The sequence below is a fragment of the Sporobolomyces koalae genome (assembly GCF_050403365.1).
Source record: "Sporobolomyces koalae JCM15063 DNA, S_koalae_JCM15063T_v1_ctg22, whole genome shotgun sequence".
NCBI classification, from domain to species: domain Eukaryota; kingdom Fungi; phylum Basidiomycota; class Microbotryomycetes; order Sporidiobolales; family Sporidiobolaceae; genus Sporobolomyces; species Sporobolomyces koalae.
This window is the reverse complement of record NW_027481749.1, coordinates 1-26,833: the sequence shown is the minus strand read 5'-3', so window position 1 is coordinate 26,833 and position 26,833 is coordinate 1. Positions and strand designations below refer to the sequence as shown.

The window sequence follows — 26,833 nt, the reverse complement described above, 5'->3', positions numbered from 1 at the left end:
AATCAGCTTTGAAGTACAACAACAATACATGCTCTGAAACGTCTAGTTGTCGCCACCAGAGATCACTTTTTCCAGTCTCTGTGCCGTCTCGTACAAACCTTCCTCCTTTGATATTTCCGCCATCTTGCGCAAGGCTGTTCTCCTTCCCTCGGTCATCTCCCCTTCTGCTTCTTCAGTGTGTCCACCGCCGATCTTCTCCTTGAGCCTTCGTAACTGCAACAGCCTCGTCTCGCTCTCCTGAAGGGCATTGCCTTCTCGCTCGCACGCATCGCAGGCACACGCGAACCCAAATACCCTCTGCATCTCATCCTGCCTCGCCGCGACACCATCGAATTCGAAAGTCACGTTCAGGTACGTCCACGTGAGTTCTTCACCAGCTGCGATGTCACGAAGCGCGTAGAGTCGAGTCGTGCGTGACGCAGGGTCCCACGCAGGTCGAGACAAGGTCGGTCGACAAGCCGAGTTGAACCGGGACAGCATGAGGAACATGCCTCCAATCTCGCCCGTTGTCCTTGAAAAGACGTGCGAAATCCGAGAAGGAATGAGTGAGCAATTTTGACCGCATTTGAAGGATTCTCTCACGTCACGTGCGGAGAAAGAACAACTCACTGCACCGCGTTCGTTGCAAAGATTCCGTACGCTTTCGGCAAGTCGTCCCTCGTGTTTGCAAGGTCCCAAAACTGTTCTCGCTGCTGATCCGATTTCCAACTCAGCATTTGCAAGATGTTGCGTTCCAAGAACTCGTCGAAATCCTTTGCCGGTTCGAGTTCCTCCTCTCCTTCAACGGGTGTAGGACCTCCAGATGCTCCAGATTGTGCTCGAGTAAAGAGCCAATTTTGGAGAGGCGCATCGACGGTGAACAGGGGCGTGTCGGCGAGAACGAGAGATCCTGCAGCGATAGGTTGCGAGGCGAACGCGCCGAGGTAGCCCTGCCGAGTAGGTCGAATCTTGAAACAATCGGCCACTGGAGAGCTCATGACCAGCGCTGGTAAGCTCGGACGCGAAGCCGGCGAAGAGGCAAGATATAGAGCTTGAGGATGTTCAAGGAAACGGCGAGCATGGAGATGATCCGCTTCTGCAGATTGACCAGATCTGTAAGAGCCTCGCGAGCAGTGCCCTGAAGTAGAATGGATCACATTTGACACTCGCTAAGCTGAGCTACAACTCTCCTTGGTCTGAAGCACTGAGTATTGCAAATTATATAGTGTGTTTGGTGCACGCTCACATGAAGCACTTGTGGTTTAGTGGTAAAATCGGGCATTGCCATTCAGCCTTGCCTGGCCCCGGGTTCAATTCCCGGCGAGTGCATTTCTTTTGCTGTTCAATTCTTTTTCTTACTTCTACCTGCTTCCTACTATGTCGAACAGCAGAGTGCAGAACATTGACTTCTTTTTTTGCATCACTTCTTACTATCGGACAATATTGCGCACCAACCAATTGTTGCCCATAACATCCAGAATGTAGCCACTGCATCTCACGAATCACTTGTTTTGAATGCTCGAGGTCGGAGAATTGTACCAACCTTTCGAGACTGACGACTCTCGGACGAAACACATCCGTTGCGACCAAAGAACAATGTCAAGCAATCAATAGTGTTTGGTTGCAAGATCAGATAAAGAAACGAGATAGGTAGAGATAAATAAGAGATCCAGGTTGAGTGGATGTGCGATATTCTCGCTCGGTTGAAGAGCGAGACAACAACATTCTGATGACGTGCAAAGAGAGAGAGTAAAAGAACCGTACTGAAAAGAAAACCCGATGGTTGAGAACCCCCAAAAGAAAGAAAGAACACATTATTGATACAGGTCGAAGGACCCCTAGTTGATAGGGAATGTCGTGATGGACTCTTGTTGAATGAGTCGTCTAAAGTGTGATAGGAAGCGAAAGTGTAGTGGGTTGAGAGAGAAGATGAACTCTTTCTAGTGTTTCGAGGCAAAGTGTAGGGGTCCAGCCCATTTCCTCAAACGTTCTCCGAACAGGACGAGGCCGAGCACCATCAAGGTTGCGAATCCGACGATCGCGGATTGAACTGGTATCACCAGACGATTCCATCAGAGACCGAGCGAACGAGAGAAGGTAGTCGATCGAGATACTCACTACCAAACGAGACGTCGAAGCCGCTCTTGAGTCCCCATTCGAGCTGGAAGTACCCAACGGCAAATCCACCCATGGTACGTCCGAGATTGATACACGCACTGACGCCTCCTGCGGCAGTGGGGTAGCAGTCAAGAGCGCTGAAGAGGATTGAAAGATTGTCAGGATCAGTTCAAACTCTTCCCATAAGGAGAACTCGAATGGGATCAGACTCACTAGGCAGTGATGGCGACCGACGCGATCATGACGCCGACGACGTAACTACCCCATCCAATGATGACTGCTGCGACGGAAAGCGTGTGTTCGAGAGCCGACCCGACAATGTTGAGTCCGGCAATCATGAGAAGGGCGGCACCGAAAAAGACGTAGAGTCGGCACTCGGGACGGAAGAGACCCTTGTGGCGACGGATGTAGGCTCGAGCGACTCGGTCGTTCGCAAAGTGACCAAAGATCTCGCCGATCGTGAGCGAGATGAGCGGGGTGAAGTAGATGAACGAGATCGTTTTGAGGCTGAAGCCGTAACCGTGAGGTTTGGGAAGGCTGAAGATGATGGAGGACGTGACGTTGATACTGCGCGAGAAGGAGAGTCAGTTTGGTGGTTCTCCTCAGCCGCCCCGAAATTCAGACCTGGCTTACCCAACAGCCCACATGAAGCCTGCAACAATCGGAAGCTCAGTATATGGGGGAGAAGCGTGGATGAAATTTGCAAGAGACTCACTGAGCATGTAGACAAAGAAGGAGATGAGGATGACCGGTTTGAAGAAGACTTCGACGAGTCGCATGCAGCTGTGCGAGATCTTGGCCTTGTACTGGCGCTCTCGGAAGGCGGTGACGCCAGTCAAGTTGAGGATGCGACCCGTGATACCGGTCGGTCGATTGAGCTCGACGTCAAGTCCGCGGGGGTACCAGGTCTCGTCGGCAAAGGCGACGATGAGGGCGAGGAGTACCGCACTATAGGCGAAGACGAGCCACATGACGGGGCGCCACTGGTTGTCGAGACCGTCGACCATGAAGCCACCGAGGAACGGGCCAAAGTACGGAGACGAGAGGAACACGGCGACCCAGATGCCAATCTTCTGAGCCCACTGGTGGTGAAAGTACATGTCGTGAATAAAGGTGAGACCGATCGTTTGTCCAGCCGTGAGGAACAACGAGTTGAGAGGTCGTAGGGCGTAGTACGCTTCGAACGAGGGTGCAAGGGCCGAGCCGAGAACGAGGAACGTGCCGATGAACTGCGTCCAGAAGAGGACTGGCAGGCGTCCCCAGAAGTACAAGGGTGGGATCCAAATGAGCCCTCCGATGCCGAGGAAGAGCACGTTGAGGTTACCCGCGCGGTTGACGACGGTCGGGGTCAGGCCCCACTCTTCTCCTTGCGACTCGAGCAACGGGATGCCTGCGCCACTCTGGAAGTCGCCTCCGAACGCAGCGAGAGCCAGAATTGCGAGCATCAAGCCCTTCTTGACCGGGGTCCAGTTGAGCGGGTCCTTCGGGTCTTCCGACGGCTGCGGCACGAGCAAGGTCTGGATGAAACACAAAGTGGGTCAGGTTTCCAAAAAGTTGCGCGTCCTTCTCGAATGGAGACACACCTTGCCGTCCTTTGCGGTCTTGAGTCCCAGCGCTGCGGCATCTTCCACTTCCATCACGATGTTGCCACCATCTTGTTCGATCTCGCTATCAGTCTTGCCCAGGGGTTTGCCGAGCTCGATGCTGTCCGACCGCTTCTCGTCGTCCTCGTAGGGAGGAGATGTTGTTGTTGTCGACATTGGTGGCAGAGGAAGCGAGAATGGGAAACGTTGGGCGAATGAAAGAGGAGAGCAAGAGAAAGAGCAAACAGAGCAGCAGGGGGGTTCGCAAGCACGAAATCGCGGGGTACACCACAATGGAGAAGCACGAGTCAAGTCAGGAAAAGGGTTTTTTTTTCGTCTCGTCTCGTCTCGCGTACCGTAGCGCCATCGCTTCTTCGACCTTGCACCTGGTGAACTGTTTTGAATAAGCTCGGATTTCCTTGGCCAATCGGATCCTGGATTGTGTGTCCGCCAGAGCTAGCAAGCTGAGCGGGAACCCTCGTGGTGTGAGCATGCACAAATTTTTGCCGAGTGATCGAGACCCGCACGTTTTGCGGAGTCCCACGGGACGACAAAAGTCGCAGGACTGTGATTTGAAACAGCAGTGATAGGTCGTGCACGCTTGATGGAGCTGATGGCGAGGCGCGAGGTCGTTGAGCGTGACGAGCAAGCGTGTGTGGAGGAGACAGGCAGCAGACGTCGAAAGCGTCGGAGAAAGGAAAACGTCGCCCCACATCGGACCTTCGGTTCAGCTGCCGCATCTGTTCCCATCCTCTCTTAGCGTATACGATGCGCCTTCCTGCGTTAGGAGACTCGCTCACTTGGATCACTGCCGCTCTTGTAGCGACGAGACCGGCAATCGACCCGCTCGGTGCCTCGAATGACGACATCTCGATCGGATCCCGCGAGACGTCTCGCTTGCTGCCGCCTGCCATTCCCCTCGCTGTCAAGTCCCCCTGTGCGTACGAGCGAAGCTAATTAAAGGATTGTGCCTGCTAACCTTGAGCCCACGCAGACCTCAATGCCTGGCTGCCGACTGGCGGAGACCACGAAAAGACGCTCGCGGGGCAATGGGCTCGGCACTGGCCTGTCCGCTGGGGTCCTTACTCGCCGAAAGGGTTCGTCCTCCCGTGGGCAGGCATGATCAGTATCGATGGCAAGACCTACGAGTTTCTCGGCGCGCCCATCTCGTGCAACAAATCGCTCAAGGATCACGAGTCGACCGGCACCGCCAAACAGACTGCGTTCGAGTTCACCGCAACTCGTTCCATCTTCTCATTCGAGGCGGCAAACGTTCATTTCAATGTCACCTTCCTGTCTCCCGTCACCCCAAACGACGAGATCCGAACTTCGCTTCCCTTCTCGTACCTTGCCGTCGATGTCGATCCTTCGGCGCTCAAGAAACATGCCATCTCGATCTATTCTGACATTGGAGGAGAATGGGCCTCGGGAGATTCAGCCGTCGAGATCGTACGTCCAAAATCGCGCTTTCTCGCGTTTGCAACAAAGCTCAACTCATCCCGCTACCCCATCAGGTCTGGGACTTTGTCGCGCATCGAGGTGTAGGGTTCCATTCCGTCGCGCGCAAGGACCAGCAGCTGTACGGCGAGTTTGCCGAGCAAGCGGAATGGGGTCAAGCGATTTACGCGACGGATTCAACGCGTTCAATTGCCTCGAGCGGAGCGGCTCGCAATCTTCGAGCAAGGTTCATTGCAAAGGGTCGTCTCGATGGCACATTCGACTCGAGGTACCGACGAATCGACGACGACGAGCCGGTCTTTGGGTTCTCCGTGCCTCTCACGCGCGAAAGTCCGAACGTGGTTTTCACAATCGGTCACGTCCGTCATCCATACGTCAACTATGTCACTCCCAACGGTCAAATTTCGCTTGAAGGACTGTGGACGACTCGCTACCCGCGGTTCGAAGACGCGATCACCGACTTTCAGCTCGGATACTCGAGAGCGCTGACCGAGACGAAGCGGTTCGATGCGCAAATCCGCAAGGACGCGAAACGAGTCTCGGGCGACAACTATACGACGATCGTTGAGCTTTCGACGCGACAAGCTTTTGCGACGTTTGAGCTTACCACCGGAGTCAACGAAGACTGGCAAGAGGACAAATCTCAAACCATGGCTTGGCTCAAAGAAATCAGCAGTAACGGAGACATGTCTGTGAGTTCTTGGAGCCCATTTGTAGCAAAAGCCCTTGTCGAAGTAAAAAGGGCTGATTACTGCGAGTGCCAGACGATCGATGTCATTTTCCCTCTCCACCCGATCCTGCTCTACACGAATCCGACGTTGCTTGCATTGCTGCTCGAGCCGCTTCTAACCTACACTCATTCCGGATTGTACCCGAACCGGTGGCCTGTACATGACCTGGGCACATACCCGAACGCAACCGGTTACAACGGAGGTAACGATGAACCGATGCCTGTAGAAGGTGACTCTCTTCTGTCCCTGCAAGCCTCGATTCGACACTTCGCTGATGTGGCATCGTTTTTTTTGCAGAGGCCGGAAACATGCTTTGGATGGCACTCGCGTACTACCAAGTCACGTCGGATCTGCCCTGGATCGAGAAACACTACGAAGTGTTCAAGTCGTGGACGACGTTTCTCGTTGACGACGGCTTGTTGCCCGCCAATCAACTCTCGACAGATGACTTTGCGGGTGAGCAATCAGTTCAATGCTTCGAGGTCCGCGATTCTCACTACTAGCCTTTTTCTAGGTCAACTTGCGAACCAGACCAATTTGGCTGTCAAAGCGATTGTCGGAATCGGTGAGCAATAAAATCCTCTCCTCTAAGAGAATGTCACTGAATCTCGTAAGTGGTGTAGGTGCAATGGCCGAGCTCGCGAATCAGCTTGGAAGGTACACGGACTGGGTGCACTACCGCTCGGTCGCCAAGGTGCGAGCCTGGCTTCTTCGACATTGCTTTCACTCGGCCTAGATGCTCAAACGCTCAGACCCTTTATTCCAGGCCTACGTCGAGGAATGGTGGAAACTAGCCATGGTCGACCTCGAGGGTCAGAACCCGCACGCAAAGCTAGCATACCAGGACGACAACAGCTGGGGAACCCTCTGTAAGGAACCCTTGACCGTCACTCTACATGCTCAGCGCGAAAGTTGACTGACACATGTTGTTGGGGGTGGGAACGCAAAGACAACTTGTTTGGAGATCGGATCCTTGCTCTCGACCTGTTCCCGAAAGAGTTGTACGAGTACCAAGCCGAATGGTACAAATCGAAACGAGAGAAATTCGGGGTCCCTCTCGACTCTCGTCACTATTGGGCCAAGGTCAGAGACCCTTGACATATCTGCGTCTCGGGGGATCAACATTTGAACATCGGAGGGCTGAAAACCACGTTTTGCATGTTTTTCTCGATTAGACGGATTGGCAATTGTTTGCTGCAGCTTCGACAGAAGACAAATCGACACGCAACATGTTTATTGATGACCTCGTGGCGTATCTCGAGCAGGGCAAAGTCGATGCAGCATTCCCAGAGTGAGTTTCCCTTCAAAAAGAGAAAAACCAGAAGAAATTATCCCGAAGCATCAGAACAATCTTGACACGTCTGTCTCGCCTCCGAAAACAGTTTGTACGAGACTCCGACGGCGAATTGGCCAGGAGAGGAAGGGTACGATTGGGGGATCCGGTTCATTGCGAGACCCGTGTCGGGCGGTCATTTCAGTCTCTTGGCGCTCGACGCGGCGGATGCTGCAAATCGTCAACGCCGCGGAGGAGGAGAAGAAGACGAAGAGAGCTCTGATCTTGTCGTCTTTCAGACTCAAGCTGACGGTATCAAATGGGAGAAGGAAATTTGAGTCGATCATCACGAATCAATATTTAAACTTATATAGCGTTGTGTAGCATATTTCCAAACAATACTTCTCAGACTGTATACAATCCTTATTCAGAACTTGGCCTTCTCCGAAGAACTGTCACGAGTAGATGAGGGGAAAAAACCGAACGACAGAGCATGCGCAACCAAAAAGGGGAGATCATCAGCGCTCATTCCCGCATTTCCGCAAGATCCGGTCAGAACTTTTTGTAAATTTCAGTCTTTACAGGGTACTTGCTCAATTTGTTGGGGTAAGAGGAAGGGTGACACGAAGCCTTACGAAGAGAACTCGTTGTAGAATTTGATGTCGATACTCTCGACGAGACCGCTCTTGACCAGGTTTTGGAAGGGAGGGCAAAGTTCTTGATTGAGTTGATGAATCGGAAGTGAGGATCAGTTTACAGAGAACACATCGAGGCACGGCAACATGTAGCAGGAATTGAACGTACTGTGTGCCTCGATTCCCTTGTTGCCCTGTGCGTCTGCGACGTCTTGATCATACTCCTCGAACATGGCAAAGGTATCTACACAACCGAGCATACGGAAGGAACAGGTCAGATCCTCTATTTATGGCCACGCAGCGCCTCAATGAACGGAGTACTCACTTCCATGTCGGTTTGTGCGGTAAGTGATGGTGTAAGGCTCCTTGTCACTCTCGGCAGACTTGCGAGCCTCGGCTAGCAATTTCCTACGTCGTCGACAATGTCCTGCTCAGTTCCCTTCGAGCGATAGGAGGAGAACTCGGGGAGAGACTCACTGGAGCTCATCGGCTTTGCCTTCCTTGGCGATCGCGTAGGCAAACACGGTGGTACGGCCAGACCCGGGAGGAGTCGAAGACATGTCGATATCTGTCGAGTCAAGCTGCACTGTCAGTAGCGAACCGGCTAATCGAGGCCAGATGTTTGTAAGCGTCAAGTGTGGGGAACATGTCCGAAACGCGCAATGTTGCGAGCGCCAGGAGGGCCCGCACGATGACTCCGATCGATCAAGCTGAGAAAGTACCACAGACTTACGTCGAAGAAGATGAGAGCGAGGAATATAGTTGGTAGGAGATAGGATACGAGGGAATGAGGGAATTCGGACCAAGTACTGTCCGGTTCAATATGAGACATCCGAGTTGAACCCGCATACATTCAAGGTGATCTGACAAGCTAACCATCTCGCAAAATCCTCTTCTCACTCTCCGCCCAACAAGACGAATCTCGAACATTTCGTGGTAGCGTTGAAGGCGGTCGGACCATGACTTCTTACGGACGAGAGTACGGAACGCAAGTCGCGTTCTCATCCCGTCCATCGCTACCGGCAGCACAAATCCGACTCGAGGAGATTCAGCGTCTTCGAGACGAGCTCGCGCAAACGGCGCTTGAGCCAAAAACCCGTTCCGACTATGCCCGTACCCTGAGCTTATGGTCGCGCTTCACTTCAGAGATGGACGTTTCCTGGTTGCCAACGATCGACTCGCTTTCGTTGTTCATCGCATGGAGGTATATGTCGGTCTCGACAGTTCTGCATTCGCTTTCGGGTCTCGCATACGCCTTCGAACCGATTATGGGAAAGGCGAACTGGGAACTCGTTCGAAACTCGAGGCTCGTCAAGGACACAATCATAGGAGGTCGGAAACACTGGAAAGGCCGGGAAGGAGCTGGAGAGGTCAAACAACCTACACGGGTTAAACGAGCTAGACGGGTTAAACGAGCTAGACGGGTTAAACGAGCTCCCCCGCTCCCCTTCTCGCTCCTCGATTTCGCCCTCCGCTCAGCGCTCTCCAAACCCTCCATTTCGTACAACCGCCTCTTGTTCCTTGCGATGGTGGCCCTCGGATTTGGTACTTGCGCCCGAAGCACGGATTTCACGCTGTTCTCGACCATCCGTTTCCGAGATCCCGACAAGCTTCCCGGTCGGGCGACCGCGGAAGCTTCGTCCGAAAACTTTCAGGTCTCTCTACCGTATCAAGATCCCAATCGGGGCGACGCGGGATCATGGATCGTCTTGGTCAGCATCGCGACGAGTCCAGCTTTCACCGCCATCCTCCTCCGGTACCTTTCCGCCCGCGACAAAAAACATTCCTCCCGAGCTCATCTATTTGTCAAGGCATCTGGCGCGCTCCCAACGTATACCTGGTTCGTGCACGAGCTGCGGACGGCGTTCGGATCTAAATACAATGGTCACTCTCTTCGTTCCGTGGGCGCAACTTACTACGCTGACCAAGGTTGGACCGTGCGCGAGATTCGGCGTCAAGGACGTTGGGGACCTACAGCATGGGAAAAGTACGCTCGTGTCACCCCGTCGGTCGCGAGAGCTCTCTCGAACCCTCGTTGGACGAAATGAAAGATCTATCCCATCTTTCGAATCAGTCCCAGCTTAGACTTTACGCTCTCGATCTTCCCTCTTAGCGATCCATCCTACAGTTCCATCCGGCACCTTCGCCAGCCAGTTGATAGACAGTCGAAGAAATCAGAATCAATCCAGTGGGCTCGTGCAGCTCGGCGACGGGCTCTCCGAATCCCGAGGCGATTCTCGGTCTTTGTGTCGACTTTGAACGCGTGACTCTTGACTCGCTTTTGCGTTCAAGACCGTGACTGGCTGTATTAGTCAGTGGTGCCAAGCCTCCTGCGCCCCGCGAGCACGAGTCCAAACGTGAGTCGACGAGACGCGCGGGTAGTCGCGATTTGCCCGCGGTTGCCGCGAAGAGTTGACGCCGCGCGGCGCGCAAGCCCGAGGCCGGCATCGCTTACTTCATTCCGCTTTACTTTTTAAGCAGTCGAACCTCCCTCCACGCTCGCGCTCGCTTCACAGCAGATGGAACCTCCGGTCCGGACAAGTTCCGATGGACCCCCGACTGCGACTGAGATCGAGAAAAAGAAGACGGGCAGGCCTCCACTGTTCCTGCGAGTCCGCAGTTCGACGTGGTGGATCGCACTCTGCGTTGGCTTCGGAGGTGGGTCGCAATGTGAAGTGATATCGCGTCTCGATGTGCGAAAGAGCTGAGAGACATTCGAAACAGTCCTCGTCGATCTTTCATCGTACAGCATCATCGTACCAGTGATCCCATTCCGACTCGAAGCACTCGGCTACTCCGATATCGGTTCGAAAACAGGATGGCTCGTAGCTGCCTACGCAGGCGGGTTGATCGTTTCGTCCCCTCCCGTCGCTTGGATCGGAGCCAAATACAAAAACCGCCAAATCCCGTTGATCCTTGGATTGTTGTTCATGGTTGGAGCGGTCATCTTGTTCATGGAGGCGAACAACTATGCGTTGATGGTCGTCGCACGTATCTTGCAGTGCGTTACCATCTCCTTCCGCGTCGCCCGTCGGCGTGGGTTTGATCAGAGTTCTAATTTTCTCGTGTTCCATGTACAGAGGCTTCAGTGGTACGGTACTGTGGACGATTGGACTCGCACTCGTAACGGATTCGGTTCCGGAAGAGCGAGCCGGAGTCGTGATCGGATACACGATGATCGGCTTCAGTGTCGGACAATCCCTCGGTCCGAGTGTCGGTGGAACACTGTACGAAAGGTTCGGATGGAGGGCGCCGTTTGTGTTCTCAATCATCTTGATCGCGGTAGACCTCCTCATGAGGTTACTCATCATCGAAAAACACGAGGCGCTCAAATGGGTTCAGAGTGGATACGAGATCAAAGGGTTCGAAGCGCCAGGATGGAACGAGCCCAAAAGCGAAACGCAAGAGGACAAGGAGATCGACGCGAATCAAACAGAAGAGGAACAGATCAAGAAGGCGGTCACGGTCGAGCCCGAGCACACCTCGTCCCGAATTCCTAGCCACTGGTTGGGCTTCATTTCCATGTTGGCCGACCCTCGACCGCTCACTTCTTTCATGCTCACGCTCTTGAATGGCTTTATTCTCGGAGGTTTGCTCGACACCGCCATGACAATTCATCTGTCGAAACTGTACGGACTCAATTCGCTCGGAGCTGGACTCGTCTTCCTCGGCGCTGTGATCCCCACGTTCATCGTCAGTCTCGACTCTCGTTTGCTTCGAGTTGCAGATGAATGCGATTGCTGATGTGTGAGGTCTCAACAGGGTTCTCCTCTAGCCGGATGGATCGTCGACAAGTACGGCACGAAATGGATCATGTTTGGCGGAGTCAGTCTCTCGGTCCTCGCCTATCCGCTCTTGATCATTCGAGGCCCACTTGCCCTGTTCATCTTTTTCCTCGTCCTGCTCGGTTCGTCTTCCGTCTCTTCCTCCTCTTCGAGAACATCGGCAGCAAGGACTGATGATTGAGCGCTGTATGGACAGGGCTCGGAATGAGTTTCTTCCTGACTCCCGTCACGGTCGATCTCAACGTCGTCGCGAGCGAATCGAAGAAGGGGATTACGACACCTCATGTCTTTGGCGCTTTCAGTACGTTCTTTCCCTTCCTGCTTTCTGAGAACCGATTTCGGGTCCAATGCTGACTCGATCCTTCACCATTCTAGACATGGCCTTTTCGATTGGATCTTTCATCGGACCAATCGTCGCAGGTCAAATCATTTCACACACTTCCAAATATGAGAGTTGGACAATCTTGACGGTCCTCAGTGCTGCCTTGAGCGCACTGTGTCTCCCAGCGATCTTGATTTGGGTTGGAGGGAAACCGAAATGGTGGCTTCGATGGAGACAAGGTCAAACACAAGTTCAGCAAGAGAACACTCTGACCTAGAGCATGGTATATTCGGGGGTTGTATTTGGATTTTTTTTGTGTTTATGGCATACTATGACTTGCATATCAAGGTACGATCGAACGCCTTTTTGCATCTTGTAATATTCACCTCTCATGCTCCCTGTACTTTACTTTGAAGCGAGACGAGCGGGGAGACGCACGGCAGAGACAAATATACGATTACAACACTAGGCGCACTGAAACGATTCACACGTAAACTTGGAGGAGACACTATTCGTCTTCCTTCGGCGGAGGAGGACCACAAGGTTGCAACATCCTCTGTAACCATAGGCAATGATTAGCTTTTTCGGATGTAGAGAGAGAGACAAAGAATGAAGCGTGTGTGTACCTCGGTCAATTCGAATTTGACTCGTGCACTAGTTTCTCCATCTGCGATCGCCATGTACTGCAACAATGCTGGATGACCCACGATCGAGGAAGAAGTGTCGCGATGTTGGTTCGTCAACCATTCACTGAGAGGAGCGAGCGTTTGTTATCAGCTCTTTCGTTGTCTCGTTTTCGCTGTCGTGCCGAGGACGCGGATAGAGAGATAGAGATGAAAGACGCACTATTTGGATGTATCAGCGTGTCCAGTACCTGGTTATGAAAGAGAGTCAGTCGGTCGTGGAACCGGAACGCGCTGGCGTGACGGCGACATAGATGACTTACCCGTGTATCGCGCATGCAGTTGTGCAATCTGGGTCGTAGCGGTATGGCGAAGTTCACTAGACTGTACACGAGCGGTGCAAGGCGATGAGACCCCGAGACGGTACACAAAGTGAGATCGAACGCGAGTAGAGACAGGTCAGACAGTGTGTCAGCGCGTCACTACAGCCTTCAGTACTGTACATGAGCTTACCATGACCGGTTCAAGACTGAGTGAACGCAAAGTGGAGGACAGGCCAAGTTCCGGCACTTTCTTGATTCCCCTCTCTACCGCTCATCAACTACAACCTAGAACTCAGACAGACGCAACAATGGCCGATCCAGCACTCTTGCAAACCTTGTCGAACCTTTCGAGTGAAATCGGATCGCTCGAAACTGCTCTCGAACCATTGCTGCAAACGCCGTTTGCCGATCTCGTCGCTCAACATCAGGACGACCCGCTCGCGAAAGCGAAACTGAACGTCCTCGTCAGCTATGCAGTACACGATCTCATCTGGGGTGAGCTTTCAAAATCGCGAGAATCAAGGAATGCTGCTCCGTTTACTGATCTTCTCCAAATCGCTCCTCAGTGTACCTCAAGACGAGTGGTGTTGATCCTACAAATCACCCAGTGATGCAAGAGATCGTGAGCGTCTCTCGCTCTCGTCGCATATGCGGCCCCAAGCTGATTGCCGTTTGTGGAGGAAATTACAGGAACGACTGAAAGGATACTTTGTCAAGCTCAAGTCGGCCGAATCAGGACAGGAACCGCCTGCACCGACTCCAACCCCGGCACAAGTACACCGTGAATCACCAACCTTTTTCCTCCTTTCTTTCAACCGAAAAACTGAGGACTGACTTCTTTTTTTCCGTTTTCAAGGTCGTATGCAAATCGACAAACAGGCTGCATCTCGATTCATCAACCACGCGATCGCTTCTCAGAAATCGAAAGTCGATCCCAATTACACTCCGACAGCAGAGGATGCCGAAATGGATATTGGAGGAACGCACACGAGGTTCGATGCCGAAGGACCCGAGGAGGAGGAGGAGAACGAGGAGGTCGAGCGATTGCTCGATGACCATGATGAGGACGAAGAAGAGGTGGTACCAGGTGCAGTGTCGGACAATGCTGTCGACAAAGTGAATCCCAAAGGGAAACGGAAATCTTTGGATCCTTTTGCTGGCAAGTCAAACCTTTGCGTTCTTCCTGCCACAGGTCCCGAACAAACACGAGCTGACTCTTTGTGGTCCTTAACTTTTTACTCGACAGGCTACGATCAACCGAAACCTGCTGCTTCATCAGAGAAACGCAAAAAATCCAAGGCAGTGAACGAATCAGTGACGACTTCGGGCGCTTCGACACCCCTCAGATCAGCTTCAAACGATAGTGCTACTGAAGTGCCGAGTGCAAACAGCAAGAAGAACAAGAAGAAGAAGGATAGCAAGAAGCTGAAACTGAAGAAGTAGCTTCCCTGGGCTCCTATCATACTGTGTAAGCTAGCATCAGACCATATCTGCATACTCGCGAGACTGTACTGATGCTGCAATCTGGGTTCAGACTCGTGTTGCTAGATTCTTTGTTGTAATGATTGCCCATTACCGAACCCGCTCGGGCCAGAGCAGCGGATAATCACCCTCCTAACAGCTTCTTCGGACGTGCCAGTCTGACACACGACAACCGGTCGTCTTCATCGGGCTGGTGATCATGAGTTTCATTCGCCGAGTAGCTCGATGCTTCGATCGAAAGAGATTTCGCGAAAAGACTCTCGAGACAGCAAGAAGCACACGGATCTTAACCCGAAGCCTACCCTGGCAGCAAGTATCGGAAGACGAACTCCGAAGCGAAGACTAACCTCGTCGCGAGTCAGGGGTCCGACTTGTCCGAAATTGGACTCGAGCCGTTTCGGCTCTCGATCCCCCTCAAGATTCTCGCTTTGTTCTGCTGACTGTCTGAACGAGCCGATCAGGTTGAACACTTGGCTTCTCGCACTCCTTGCTCAATCGTAGGCAACCGCGATTTGGAACAGGCTGATGTGAGTTCTGGTTCCCGCTCACACCGTCGTGGCATCTGACGGTGCTCTGTCCAATAGACCCTTCTCCCCGCCGCTTTCTCAACCGTTCCCGATCTCTTCATCCTACCGTTCGACAAGGAATTGAACGCTCGTGACGTCTTTCTGGCATGGATGTACAAGCGTCTCTCGCAAAGCCCGATCCTCTCCCTCAGGAAATTATCGCTCTCATCCTGCGTTCATCCGACCTGAACCATGCGAGTCTCGCTCGGTGCTGTCTCGTGTCACGCCACACTCTCGAACCAGCACGGCGCAACTTGTACTTTAGTGTCGATCTTGTCCTGCTTCCAAGGTGGACCCGCAATTGCCGTGGCGACGTTCTAGAAGATGTCATGTACAATGTGACAACAGCTGCCCTCATGTTGACCTTGTCCACATCTCCACACCTCGCCGCCCACGTTAGAAGGGTTGCACTCGTTCACAATCACAGCGATCGCGACTATTCTCACGTCTCTACGACACCAGAAGCAACGCTTCGAACCATATTAAGGTATGCACCGCGAACCGAGCATTTTAAGACGAACATCGGCATCTTGTTTGGCCTCGCGAGCCAGGTCGAACGCGGCCAGCTCGATGCGATTCGATCGCTCGACCTCGTCAAAAGCGCCGCTTCGGACCCAACACTCTCATTCAAACTCAATTTGAGACGCTTCTCGATCAATGAAAGTGCCTTCATTGACTGGGACGAGGAGCGACAACTCCCCACGAAGCTTGAATCCTTCACAATGCGCCCCGACTTTCCCATGAATCGTCGCCCCCATCTTCCTCACCTCTTGCGTAAATCTATGTTCACCCTGACTCATCTCTCAATCCCATTCGACATGCTCGCTGCCTTCAAGAACCCTTCTTTCCCGGCACTCGTCAAACTCGAACTGTGGATTTTGTCCGCTACGTACGATCAGTCCGAGGTCGTGGCATATGAGGCACTCCTGCACAAGCTCAGTAACCTACGAATTTTGTCTCTTCGAATCGCATCCGATGTGTTCTTCCGTTCGCCTTTGAGGTTGTTTGCAACGAAACCAGAATCGCTCAGGAGAATCGAGCTTCTCAGGGAAATCTCGCTCGATCATCTCGCAGTGATCCTTACGCACCCGGTGGAAGAACGAATCAAGGAGATCGGGATCTACGACCCATCGATGCTAAGCACAAGAGATAGCGAATCGACTACAGTCAGATTCGCCGCTATCCGACAAATGTGTCATGCAGCTAGGGTTGAACTGGTCCTGATTCCTCCTCCGCCGCCTTAGTGAACGCTTCGGAGGTCATGCAGCCCCATGCAAACACTTGCCTGAACAAATGTCAAATGAAAAAAAGAGCGAGGGCCATACGCACCGTTTTTGTTTCCCGACCCAGGGTCTTGCGAGGCTGTACTGATGCAGTAATCTGGGCTCGGACTCGTGTTGCTAGATTGTTTGTTGTAACAATTGCCCATCATCGAACCCGGTCGGGCTGCAGCTTCTAGTTGAGCAGCGGATATTCACCCATTGTGCAGCATCGGAATTACCAGTTTGACACACGACAATCGGTCGTCTCCATCGGGCTGACGGGTTTCATTCGCCGACTAGCTCAATTCGAGGGGATTTGGATGATCGATCGAAAGGGATTTCGCGAAAAGACTTTCGGGCCAGCAAGAAGTACTCGGATCGAGTCAATCTTAACACACAGCTTACCCTAGTAACAAGTGCTGGAAGACGGAATACGGAGCGACGACTAGTCTCGTTGCAGAGTCAGGGGGTTTGACTTGTCCGAAATTGGGCTCGAGCCGTTTCGGAGCTCTCGATCCCCTTCAAATTCTCCCTTTGTTCTTTTCCCGCTCATACCGTCGTTGTAACTGACGGTGCTCTGTCCAGCAGACCCTTCTCCCGCCAGCTTTCTCAACCAGTCCCGACCTCTTCATTCTACGGTTCACCAAACAATCGAACACTCTTGACGTCTTTCTGGCATGGACGTTCAAGCGTCTCTCGCAACGCCCAATCCTGTCCCCCAGGAGATCATCGCTCTCATCCTGCGTTCATCCGACCTGGACCGTGCGAGTCTCGCTCGATGTTGTCTCGTATCACGCCGCACTCTCGAATCAGCACGGCGCAACTTGTACTTCAGTGTCGATCTTGTCCTGCTTCCAACTTTGGTTAGCGATTGCCGCGGCAACAATCTGGGAGGTTACAACTACAACGTTACAACAGCTGCCCTCATGTCGACCTTGACTACATGTCCACACCTCACCGACCACGTTAGAAGGGTTGCACTTGTTTGCGTTAGAAGGGTTGCGCTCGTTTTGGGATACGACTATGGCAAGCGTTCTTACGTCTATACTACACCAGAAGCAACGCTGCGAACCATCTTGAGGCATGCACCGCGAACCGAGCATTTCATGACGAACATCGTCACCTTGTTTGACCTCACGAGTAAGGTCGAACGCGGCCAGCTCGACGCGATACGATCGCTCGACCTCGCTTGTTCTAATGACCGGACATTCTTACCGGAGCTCAATTTACGACGCCTATCGATGGATGAAAGAGCTTTTGCTGTCTGGGACAAGGATCGACCACTCCCCATGGAGCTTGAATCGTTCACAATGCGGCCCGAACCCCCTCCCGCAGCTCTAAGCACCCATCTTCCTCGCCTCTTGTCCAGATCTATGTTCACCCTCACTCATCTCTCAATCCCATTCCGCAAGCTCGCTGCCTGCGAAAACCCTTCTTTTCCGGCACTCGTCAAACTCGTAGTGTGGATTTCGCACGCTACCTGGAGCAAGTCCGAGATTGTGGCATATCAGGCACTCTTGCACAAGCTCAGCAAGCTCCGAGTTTTGTCTCTCCGAACCGCATCCGAGGTGTCCGTCCGTTCGCCCTTGAAGTTGTTTGCAACGAAACCAGAGTCGCTCAGGAGAATAGAGCTTCTCGGGCAATTCTCGCTCGATCATCTCACAATGATCCTGGCACGTCCGGTGGAAGAACGAATCAAGGAGATCGGAATCTACGACCCATCGCTGGAGATCACAGTAAATCAAGAGTTATCGACAGTCAGATTCGCCGCTGTCAGACGCATGTGTCGCGCAGCTCGGGTGGAACTCGTCCTGATTCCTCCTCCGCCGCCTTAGCCGCTTCGGAGGTAACGCAGTCCCGACGCAAGGACTTGCCTGAGCAAATCCGACTTGACGCCTGGCAGTTTTATTTAACTTTGCATTGTTGAAACTATCTTTTTAAAGGATTCATCTCTGGATAATGTTCGGCGTAAAACGTCTCGCGCATGACACCCAAATTGCAAGTAGTCTGATCCAATTTCCGCGAAACGTGCGAGTGAGCATGTTGAGCAAGAGTGAGCGAGCTATTGCCTGCTGAGCATGTTTCCCCGACAACCGCCACGAGCGCGTGAAGGGCCAATATTCGATGCACTTGAGTCTCTCTGATGCTGGACTGTGTTGCGAAGATTTTTCGAGCCTGCTCGCGATAGCTTGTCCTGCGGGTGTCGCATCGTCATAAGCACAGAAGGAATACTTTTCTTGCAATCACAAGCTCGTCGACGAGCTGTCATTTACCCCATTCAACTTGGACTTTGTTCCTTATCCTTCCATGTTGTCCAAAGATCATCGATCATCATACTCTCATTTGATCAGATTAATTTTTCCTCGAAGCATGGGCGACGACCGAAGAACGAACGAAATCTTTGCTTGTCGTATGAAGCTTCACATCCGAGCAAATCTCTGAAACGTGGCTACAAGGATTGCGGTACTTTTACACCGAGTCAACGTTTGACGTATGCGTTCACGTACCATGAGTTGTCTTTCGGCATCAATCTGCCGGAACTCTTTTGATCAGCAGTTTTTTTTCTTCTTCTCGTCCTCGTACCCCACAGGACTTTCACTATGAGTAATCCGATCGAGCCGATCAACCCTCAGCAGGTCTACTGAAGCATAAACCCAAGAGGCACCCATTCGGACTCAAAAGACTGAAAGAAAATAGATGTAAAGAAACCGCGACGTTGTTTCGGCTACAGTTGCATTGCATCATCAGACGGCTGTGTCCTTAACTGATTGATCGTATAGTATCCGAGAACATTCTTCAATCATTGCCTTGCCATCTTTGCGCACCTCTCGATCGAGACAAGGGAACGCTGGAGGCACGTGATGGGTGTATCGCAAGCAGAAGGGAGAAAGAAAAAAGGACAATGTACAGAAGATGCAAAATTGCAAAAGACAGAAGGCGCAGCAGACAGGGCAAAGGAACCAAAAGGACAAAAGGCTCGTGCACGACAAAAAGAGGGTGAATAAACAGGGATAAGCCCTTGTGACTTTAGGCAATGTCGAGCTTCGTCTTGAGGTTCTTGATGAGGAGCCAGTCTTCTTTCGGTACATCTGCTCGGAAGTGCTCCTTGAGGGCATCGATCGAATTTCGGGAAATCATCGACACAACCTCGTCCTTCTCGTCGACTGTGATTCGAAAGAGACTCAGTGACTGCCTCAGATGTTGAAGAAAACGAAGAATGTTGGGGAACCTACAGTGTCGGCCGAATTGTTTGGCATGCTCGTGAGAAGCGTGCTCAATCTTGACGGCGACTCCTCCTCCCGCTTCACTCTTCTTGATCACGTCCTTGGCCTTCTTGTTGATCTCGAGCGAAGTGATCTTGCCGAGCGAGATGACCTCGCGCTTCTTCGTTTCCGGGTCCACCTTGATAACACACAACGGCGTGCCTGTTCGGAGCGAACCCTCGATGATGTCGCAACCAAGAATAATGGCTGTTGTGAAAGGTCCTTTGGTCAGCAAACGCGTCCTGTGCCCAGGATGAGAAGAAGAAAAAACGGACGATCGCGCTTGGTGAAACACGTAATGATCTTGAGACGACAAGGCCACACGGCGATGGGGGCCGCTTCACTTCGCTTAAGCTCGACCATCTTGGCGTTGTAGGCGGTGAATTGATCAAACAGATGGTAGATAATGTCGGCTGTGACCAGAACCCAGAGTCAGCCTCGAACTTGTCCAAGGTGAAGGGAGCGAGAGGCTATTCCGCACCCTTGAAAATCTTGATGCCGACTTCATCAGCCATCTTCTCGGCGTCCTTGTCAACCGGAACATCGAAGCAGAGGATGACAGCAAGCTCCTTGGCCTTCTCGAGCATAGCCGAGCAACGCATGACGTCCTTCTTGTGCACGGGTCCAATGTTGATACCGGAGACCTAGCAGACAGCAACTTCAGCACGGTCGCAGAAACGAGAAAAGGACAGCCCGTCACTTACAGGAATTTTCGACACCCGCAGGAACTCGAGCAGAGCCTCGAGCGAACCGAGGGTCGAAGCTTGCACACACACACCTCGTCCAGACTTGTCGACGGATCCCAACAAATTCGTCAGGTCCGACATGACTTCCTCTCGAAGCTCGTCCTCGTCGTCGTCCTCTCCACACACGAGCAGACGCGAACCAGCGATGGCCTTCTCGAGCTCGGGGGCGACAATCTTGATACCGAGCGAGGCCTTGACGCTCTTGTGGTGAACGTATTGACCCTAAACATAGACAGACGGGTCAGAGAGGTATGCGAGCGGAGGGGTCGATGCCGCGAAAATCACCTTGATACGAAGCTCCTTCATAGGTTGAGGCGTGAGGAGTGCTCGCACTTGCGTCACGATCGCGCCGTTGAGACCACACACGACAATCTTGTCACCTTCATTGAGAACACCGTTCGAGAGGACGACATCAATCGTCGTGCCGAGACCTTCGATGACCTTGACTTCGAGCACGGTACATTCGAGAGTCGAGATGTACATGAGGCGCTCTGCCATGCGCTCTTGCGTAAGCTTGATGATGAGCATGAGCATGTCGGGAACACCTTCTCCAGTGTGCGCCGAGGTCGGCACGAGCGAGACGTTGCGAGCAAAGTTCTTGTTCTCGTAGTACGGCACGGCGTTGAGACCTTGTTCGGCGAAAGCAACAACGGTGTCCTGCAGACGCTTCTCGAACTCGCGTTGAACGGCTCGGTTCTGCTGCGCGAGGGTCTGTTGAAATCCTCCATCCTTCATCGCTTGCCAGCCGTAGAGTCGATCGATCTGCGAGCGAAAGCCATAGGTGAGCGCCCTGACGCGCAAGCATACCAGCTGTCAGATTCCACATACCTTGTTGAGCGCGACAATGAACGGAGTCTTGCCGTCTCGGAGCATTCGAAGCGATTCGAGAGTTTGTTGCTCGAGACCGTGCTGTAGCCGAAAAGCGAGTTAGCGAAAACAATACGGAAATCTGCGTGTATCGACAAGCGCGACCCACCATGATATCGACAACGAGGATAGCAATGTTACAAAGCGACGAACCACGAGTTCGAAGGTTGGTGAACGACTCGTGACCAGGCGTATCGATGACGAGCAGACCAGGAAGCTTGTATTCGGCGAGATCGCCCTATGGAAAAAGGGACCAGGTCAAATTATGGCTCTTGAGAAGTTTCGAAGAAACAACTGCTTACATCGCCGAGAACACGAGTTTTTTGACGGATGGCGTCCATCGGGAAGTATGTCGCACCGATCTGTTGAGTGATACCTCCAGCTTCTCCCTCTTGGACGTTGGTTTGACGAATCTGGCAACAAAGGTGAGGTCAGCGATGATGAAAAACTGGAGTGAGCAGGAGAGGCATGAAGATACCTTGTCAAGGAGCTTGGTCTTTCCGGTATCGACGTGACCCATGATGACACAGATTGGCGAGCGGAGGTTGTCCTTGCTTCGCTCTTGGAGCGCCGCTTCGTTCTTTGCGAGTCGCCTCTCCTTGGCCTCTGCCTTTTTCTGGGCAAGCTGCTTTTCGGTCGCTGTAAGACCATCCTCATCGCTGTCGTCCGAGTCGTCATCGGAATCGTCCGAATCGTCCGAGTCGTCCGAGTCATCAGAATCGTCGTCGTCGTCGTCAGAATCTTCCTCAGACGAAGATTCGGCAGCCTTGCCCTTGCCCTTGACGGCGGGTGCGGCCTTCGCCTTTGAAGGCACGGAGGCTTGGACTGCGGGCGGCTGCTTCTTGCCAGTGGCGGGAGCGGCTTTGCCGTTAGTGGTTGCTGTGGCAAGACAGGTACGTCTTCAGTAATCGCTCTTCCAAGAGTCGTTGCGAGCAAGTCCCGGAACTCACGCTTTGCGGCAGCAGGCGCAGATGCAGGCTTCTTGGCCTCTTCCTCTTCATCCTCCTCCGAGCTCGAGGCGTCCCAGCTATCCTTGACGTCGTCTTCCTTCTCTGCTTCCTCCTTGCCTGCATCCTCCTCTTCCGAGCTCGAAGCGTCCCAACTGTCCTTGACGTCCTCGTCTTCGTCCTCCGTATCCTTCTTGACGGCCTCGACTTTGGCATCAGGCTTGGCATCCTCCGTCTTCTTGACGGCAGGCGCAGGAGTGGGAGCGGGAGCGGGTGCAGACTCTTCTTTCTTCTGTTGCTGACCGCCACGCTTTCGGCTACCGTAGCTGACCTTCTTGGGCTGTTCAGCCTCTCCAGCGTCTTTCTGGAGACCAGCGATGACGACACCACTGCCGAGAAGAGCCTGGCGACGAGCTTCAGCGGCGGCACGTTCAGCCTTTTGCTTCGGCGTCAACAGTTTGCCCTCCTTCTTGAGCTGCTCCTTCTTGGCCTGCAGTGATAAAACGCGTTGGAAGGAGATCAGCTTAACGCAACACGCGCGGAGTAGGCCCGGGAAATGCAGCTGACCTTTTCCTTCTCCTTTTTCCTCGCACGCTCTTCGAGCTTCAATCGCTCCTCCTCCTCGGCTTTGCGTTCTTCTTCCTCAATTCGCAATCGTTCCTCCTCTTCTCGTCGAGCCTGCTCCTCTGCAGCCTTCTTTTGCGCCTCGACCAATGCCCTCAAAGCTGCCATCTGTCCACCTCCTTTGCCCTTCTTGGCCGGTGCAGGTTCCTCCTTGGGGGCTTCGGCAGCAGCGGCCTTCTTCTTCTTCTTCTTCTTGTTCTTCGATGAAGCGCCCTCGCCGCCTGCTCCGCCTTCGGCATCGTCGTCGTCATTGTTGTCGGCGTTGTCGACAGCGGGAGTGGGTTCGGCTGCGGCAGCAGGTGCAGAGGCTGGAGCGGCCTCGCCTCCGGCAGCCGCCTTCTTCGCGGCCGCTTGAGCCTTCTTCTTGGCCTGTCTCGATCGTTACACCCAAGTCCGTCAGTTCAGAGAAGAAAGAAGCCTTTCTGCAAGCGAGTGTGCTTGCCTTTTCTTTCTCTTTCTTGAGCTTTTCCTTCTCCTTCTTGCTCAACAGTTTCGGTGCACCGTCGTCTTCCTTGTCCTCGTCATCTTCAGCTGCGGCAGTGACAGCGGGAGCAGGAGCGGCGGGAGCGTCGTCGAGTTTGACTTGGTCGACTTTTTGGGTCACCTGGTCGATCTCGTCTTCATCGTCTTCCGGCTTCTTCTGCTGTTTGTTGTTTCCCTTCTTGCCCGCCTTCTTGCCCTTCTTGCCCGATCCACCGAATTCTTCCTCCATCCAGTCGTCTCCGGCTTCAACCGGTGCTTTGCTCTCCTCGGGCTCGTCTGCCGCGGCAGCAGGGGCAACCTCCTCCTCTGGTTCTACAGCTTGCTGCTTCTTGCCCTTCTTGCCTGCCTTCTTGCCCTTCTTGGCTGCACCTCCAAACTCTTCCTCCATCCAATCGTCTCCTGCTTCAACCGGTGCCTTGCTGTTCTCCTCTTCGTCGGCTGGCGTGGCTGCTTCAGATTCCGGGTTGAAGTAATCGTCATCATCGACTACCTTCTTGCCCTTCTTTCCCTTCTTCTTGTTGTTCGAAGACGCCTTGGCGAGTTGGGCCATCAACCCTTCTCCATCTTCGTCGTCGTTGTCGGAAGGGGTGTCGTTCGTTTCGTTCAATTCGAGTGCGGCGAACCCTCCTCCGTTCTTCTTCTTGGATTTCGAGTTCGTGCTGGGCACATCTTCAGAGTCCGATACGAGGCCGGATGCGGCGGGCGATGCGCCCGATTTCGCTTCCCTGTTCGAGGAGAGAAACGCGAAGCAGTGACGGACGATCGCATGGGTAAGAGTCGTTGATAGCAAGTGGCCGAAGGACCAAAAAGTGGTACAAGGTGGATCAGTGTCGAGTCACGAGAGAGGGAGAGAGAGGCGAGGAGCCGTAACAAAGCCAACTAGACGAAGAGGGGAGAGGATCAGGGATGACTGACCAGTAGGCATCATCGTCTTGAGGCTTCTTCTTGCCTCCTTTGACTTTTTTAGGCGGCATGATCGAATCGGCACGATGGAGCGCAGAGGCGGCGAAAGGAAGAAATTGGAGATCTTCATCCGATTACATCTGAAAAGTCTAATGCTTCTACCAGCCGCTATACTAAATGAATTGATTTGGCAGCCCATACCATGACCAGCGTCTCAGCCACCACAGACACGAACAGATCGCTCAAATCGTTCAGCCACGGGCCAGTTCTGTTCGTGTCTGCACCAGCACGCAGAATCGACCAGTCACACCGTTCATGCGACATGGGATGACTCGATCATTCTCGTATTCCTCGCCTTGCTGGCTGTCGCGCGAGATACTTCCGCACGGCACGCTTCAAGCTAGTTACAGGACCCATGGTCGGCGAGATGAACGGGACTTCCTGATGCCCTGTAGCACTTGCGATGGGTCCGCTTCGTCATTCTCATCGGGAATTTTTGCGTCTGCGGTCTTGGCAGTTCATGTACTATGTAAACAATCTACCCTTTTGAAGTCATCGTACAAATTTCACCGAGAGCAGAGAGGAAAACGCAAACTTGTGATCGCGGGTCGACGCGCGCGGATTTGCAAGTCGCGTCCGCGGTGTTGCGCGCTGCGACTCTTCCTACTGTCGGCTTTACGTACCCACTCCTCGGCCCTTGATCACAGACCTCGCCTTCCATTCGCACGACGCTCGTCCAGGATGTTGCCTTGTGTCCAGGTCTAAAGTACAAACACACATTCTCGCTGTCTCGCTTTCACCGCCAAGCACAATTCCTCAAGCCAAGATTTCTCGTCCACTGAGCTCTCAGCCCTTGCCGTCTGCAAGGATCGAGACTAATCGCAACCAGATGTACACTTCGATCGCTTCGACTTCGAGCCACGGCAGGACCGCCTCGGTGTCGACCGTATCGAGCTTGTCCAATCCGATATTCAAGCGCCGGTTCAAACCCATCTTGTTCACCCTGCTCTCCGTGACCTGCATCACTTGGATCGGACTCGCTCGACATACCGCCGCATTCGGGAGCAAAGTTGAGCTCGCGCAAGCGAACCTACCGAGGTCGTTCACGAATGCCTCGCACGGTCCTGATCCGTTACTGCATATCGTCGATCATGAAGACGATCGGAATGAAGTGTTCGAATCCCTCGCCAGACTGCCAGTCTGTCCCAAGACGTTCCTCTTTCGATTCGCAGGTCAGTCGCCCCCTCCTGCTTCTTCTCGCAAGATATCGCAAGCATACTAAAACATCTTTGCAACAACATGATCAGGTTTACACGGACAAGGATCCGAACTAAACTTGATGTTACGACTCGCTGCCCTCTCGACCCATTTCGGATACACTTTCCTCATCGACTCGACCGAATGGAATTATGGCCCGTTCATATCGTACTTTGAACCCCTCGCTCCTACAATACCGCTCGCGTACCCTTCGAATGGCGCGCCAAGTCTCAAATGTCGACCGCCTCGCGCAAACTCGAACGCGAAACGAACCAAAGTCAAACTCAGTCCGCTCGATCATCAACTCCTTACGGATCAGCCACTTGAGGATTGGGTCCCGGAATGGACGAATGCAGATCATGTCGTGTGGGGACCTCATCGCGACATGGACGGGCTCGATCGCACAATCTTGAACCTGTTCACCGACCACATCGAGCTCGACCATTTACACGAACTAGATCGTGCTCCCAACCCGAACCACGCAGGACAGATTCACTTGGGAGGACTCGATCCGGAACAGGCCTTGCCGGACGAGTTTCACAACGCGTTCGATCGATTGAGCGACGAGATCAAAAAGGTGTGGAAGCCCAACTCGGACGTGCTTGCCATGGTTCAACAGTCAATAGACGAACTGGGATTGGCACGGCCCGAATCCGAACTAAAACGGCTGCGAGATCTGGTGATTGGGGTTCATGTCCGGTATGCGCAGAAAAACCTCGGATCCCTCGTTTGATAGAGCACGAGTCCCTGACTTTCAACCATTGCATACTCTTTGCGACAGCCTTGGAGACAAATATCTTGAAGCAGATCGGATCGGTCCTTCAGCCGTGATCGATTCGAACGATCCTTCCACGAGCGCAGGGGCCGTCTCTCCGTACTCTTCCGCGTACACCGCTCGACCGGGGCTCGACGACTCGATGATCACAAACTATTTTGCTGCCGTGATCAAATCGATCAACAGCTTGCTCTCCCTGTCATCAACATCAACGGCGAAAACCCTCGAATCTTCTTCTGCTCGACAAGCCCAACTTGAGTACCTCGACGAGATCTCGAAAGAGTGGCAAGTCATCGATGCAGGGGGAAAACCTACTCTTGTTCTCATGTCGGACGACGATCAAGCTGTGTATCGATTCCAACGACATCCTCTCGCTGATCGATTCCGAGTCGTAGGAACATCTTCTTCGTCAGTCGAGCAAGCTGTACAAGTTGGAGAACAGAGAATGAAGAAGCGGATTGTCACGGTCAAGAAGAAGAAACAGCAACAGAAACACAAGGAGCAACTGAAGCAAAAATCAAAGCAGAAGGCGAACTCCCCTACCGACAAACGAGGTTTCCCAGATCACCGAGATCGATCAAGTCACTGGAAAGCGCTCGCGGGACATCATCGACATGAATCAGGTTCGAAACCTGTCAAATTCCACCAGATTGGAACGACGGACGAACGAACTCGTCCTGTCATCCCTGCTGGATTTGTCAGGGGGGGGGGGGGGGGGGGGGGGGGGGGGGGGGGGGGGGGGGGGGGGGGGGGGGGGGGGGGGGGGGGGGGGGGGGGGGGGGGGGGGGGGGGGGGGGGGGGGGGGGGGGGGGGGGGGGGGGGGGGGGG

General features: G+C 53.3%; 11 protein-coding genes across 11 annotated transcripts; 6 read left to right on the top strand and 5 right to left on the bottom strand.

Annotated features, from left to right (window-relative positions):
• Nucleotides 1-42: 42 nt before the first annotated feature.
• Nucleotides 43-977, bottom strand: JCM15063_002830 (uncharacterized protein; the record flags this gene model as incomplete). The annotated part of the gene is made up of 2 exons (XM_076679340.1): nt 43-511; nt 610-977. The coding sequence occupies 2 exons, from the start codon at nt 975-977 to the stop codon at nt 43-45; spliced, it is 837 nt and encodes a 278-aa protein (XP_076533450.1).
• Nucleotides 978-1,919: 942 nt separating this feature from the next.
• Nucleotides 1,920-3,857, bottom strand: JCM15063_002829 (uncharacterized protein; the record flags this gene model as incomplete). Its single annotated transcript, XM_076679339.1, has 6 exons — nt 1,920-2,029; nt 2,098-2,234; nt 2,311-2,664; nt 2,731-2,749; nt 2,813-3,614; nt 3,681-3,857. The coding sequence occupies 6 exons, from the start codon at nt 3,855-3,857 to the stop codon at nt 1,920-1,922; spliced, it is 1,599 nt and encodes a 532-aa protein (XP_076533449.1).
• A 591-nt stretch (nt 3,858-4,448) lies between these two features.
• JCM15063_002828 (uncharacterized protein) lies at nt 4,449-7,480 on the top strand (the record flags this gene model as incomplete). The annotated part of the gene is made up of 11 exons (XM_076679338.1): nt 4,449-4,617; nt 4,675-5,129; nt 5,195-5,830; nt 5,903-6,098; nt 6,167-6,325; nt 6,384-6,434; nt 6,493-6,563; nt 6,636-6,738; nt 6,819-6,952; nt 7,045-7,160; nt 7,252-7,480. The coding sequence occupies 11 exons, from the start codon at nt 4,449-4,451 to the stop codon at nt 7,478-7,480; spliced, it is 2,319 nt and encodes a 772-aa protein (XP_076533448.1).
• A 293-nt stretch (nt 7,481-7,773) lies between these two features.
• JCM15063_002827 (uncharacterized protein) lies at nt 7,774-8,337 on the bottom strand (the record flags this gene model as incomplete). The annotated part of the gene is made up of 4 exons (XM_076679337.1): nt 7,774-7,859; nt 7,947-8,021; nt 8,103-8,185; nt 8,255-8,337. The coding sequence occupies 4 exons, from the start codon at nt 8,335-8,337 to the stop codon at nt 7,774-7,776; spliced, it is 327 nt and encodes a 108-aa protein (XP_076533447.1).
• Nucleotides 8,338-8,736: 399 nt separating this feature from the next.
• JCM15063_002826 (uncharacterized protein) lies at nt 8,737-9,825 on the top strand (the record flags this gene model as incomplete). Its single annotated transcript, XM_076679336.1, has 1 exon — nt 8,737-9,825. The coding sequence occupies one exon, from the start codon at nt 8,737-8,739 to the stop codon at nt 9,823-9,825; it is 1,089 nt and encodes a 362-aa protein (XP_076533446.1).
• A 471-nt stretch (nt 9,826-10,296) lies between these two features.
• On the top strand, nt 10,297-12,161 carry JCM15063_002825 (MFS transporter; the record flags this gene model as incomplete). The annotated part of the gene is made up of 6 exons (XM_076679335.1): nt 10,297-10,435; nt 10,502-10,778; nt 10,858-11,470; nt 11,540-11,684; nt 11,759-11,863; nt 11,938-12,161. The coding sequence occupies 6 exons, from the start codon at nt 10,297-10,299 to the stop codon at nt 12,159-12,161; spliced, it is 1,503 nt and encodes a 500-aa protein (XP_076533445.1).
• Nucleotides 12,162-12,392: 231 nt separating this feature from the next.
• YSF3 (U2 snRNP complex subunit YSF3) lies at nt 12,393-13,023 on the bottom strand (the record flags this gene model as incomplete). Its single annotated transcript, XM_076679334.1, has 5 exons — nt 12,393-12,440; nt 12,511-12,634; nt 12,731-12,758; nt 12,831-12,891; nt 13,021-13,023. 5 exons carry the CDS (start codon nt 13,021-13,023, stop codon nt 12,393-12,395), a joined length of 264 nt encoding a protein of 87 aa, XP_076533444.1.
• A 115-nt stretch (nt 13,024-13,138) lies between these two features.
• On the top strand, nt 13,139-14,273 carry JCM15063_002823 (Sas10/Utp3/C1D family protein; the record flags this gene model as incomplete). Its single annotated transcript, XM_076679333.1, has 5 exons — nt 13,139-13,325; nt 13,397-13,452; nt 13,521-13,611; nt 13,687-14,022; nt 14,077-14,273. The coding sequence occupies 5 exons, from the start codon at nt 13,139-13,141 to the stop codon at nt 14,271-14,273; spliced, it is 867 nt and encodes a 288-aa protein (XP_076533443.1).
• Nucleotides 14,274-14,985: 712 nt separating this feature from the next.
• Nucleotides 14,986-16,122, top strand: JCM15063_002822 (uncharacterized protein; the record flags this gene model as incomplete). Its single annotated transcript, XM_076679332.1, has 1 exon — nt 14,986-16,122. One exon carries the CDS (start codon nt 14,986-14,988, stop codon nt 16,120-16,122), a length of 1,137 nt encoding a protein of 378 aa, XP_076533442.1.
• A 3,045-nt stretch (nt 16,123-19,167) lies between these two features.
• On the bottom strand, nt 19,168-24,044 carry FUN12 (translation initiation factor eIF5B; the record flags this gene model as incomplete). Its single annotated transcript, XM_076679331.1, has 14 exons — nt 19,168-19,304; nt 19,374-19,610; nt 19,679-19,816; nt 19,885-20,047; nt 20,108-20,371; nt 20,435-20,911; nt 20,978-21,058; nt 21,126-21,254; nt 21,319-21,429; nt 21,495-21,895; nt 21,967-22,453; nt 22,531-22,956; nt 23,030-23,795; nt 23,986-24,044. 14 exons carry the CDS (start codon nt 24,042-24,044, stop codon nt 19,168-19,170), a joined length of 3,876 nt encoding a protein of 1,291 aa, XP_076533441.1.
• Nucleotides 24,045-24,862: 818 nt separating this feature from the next.
• On the top strand, nt 24,863-26,702 carry JCM15063_002820 (uncharacterized protein; the record flags this gene model as incomplete). Its single annotated transcript, XM_076679330.1, has 3 exons — nt 24,863-25,205; nt 25,281-25,929; nt 26,012-26,702. Coding segments are annotated over 3 exons (1,683 nt in total), but the record flags the coding sequence as incomplete, so codon positions are not given.
• Nucleotides 26,703-26,833: the final 131 nt, after the last annotated feature.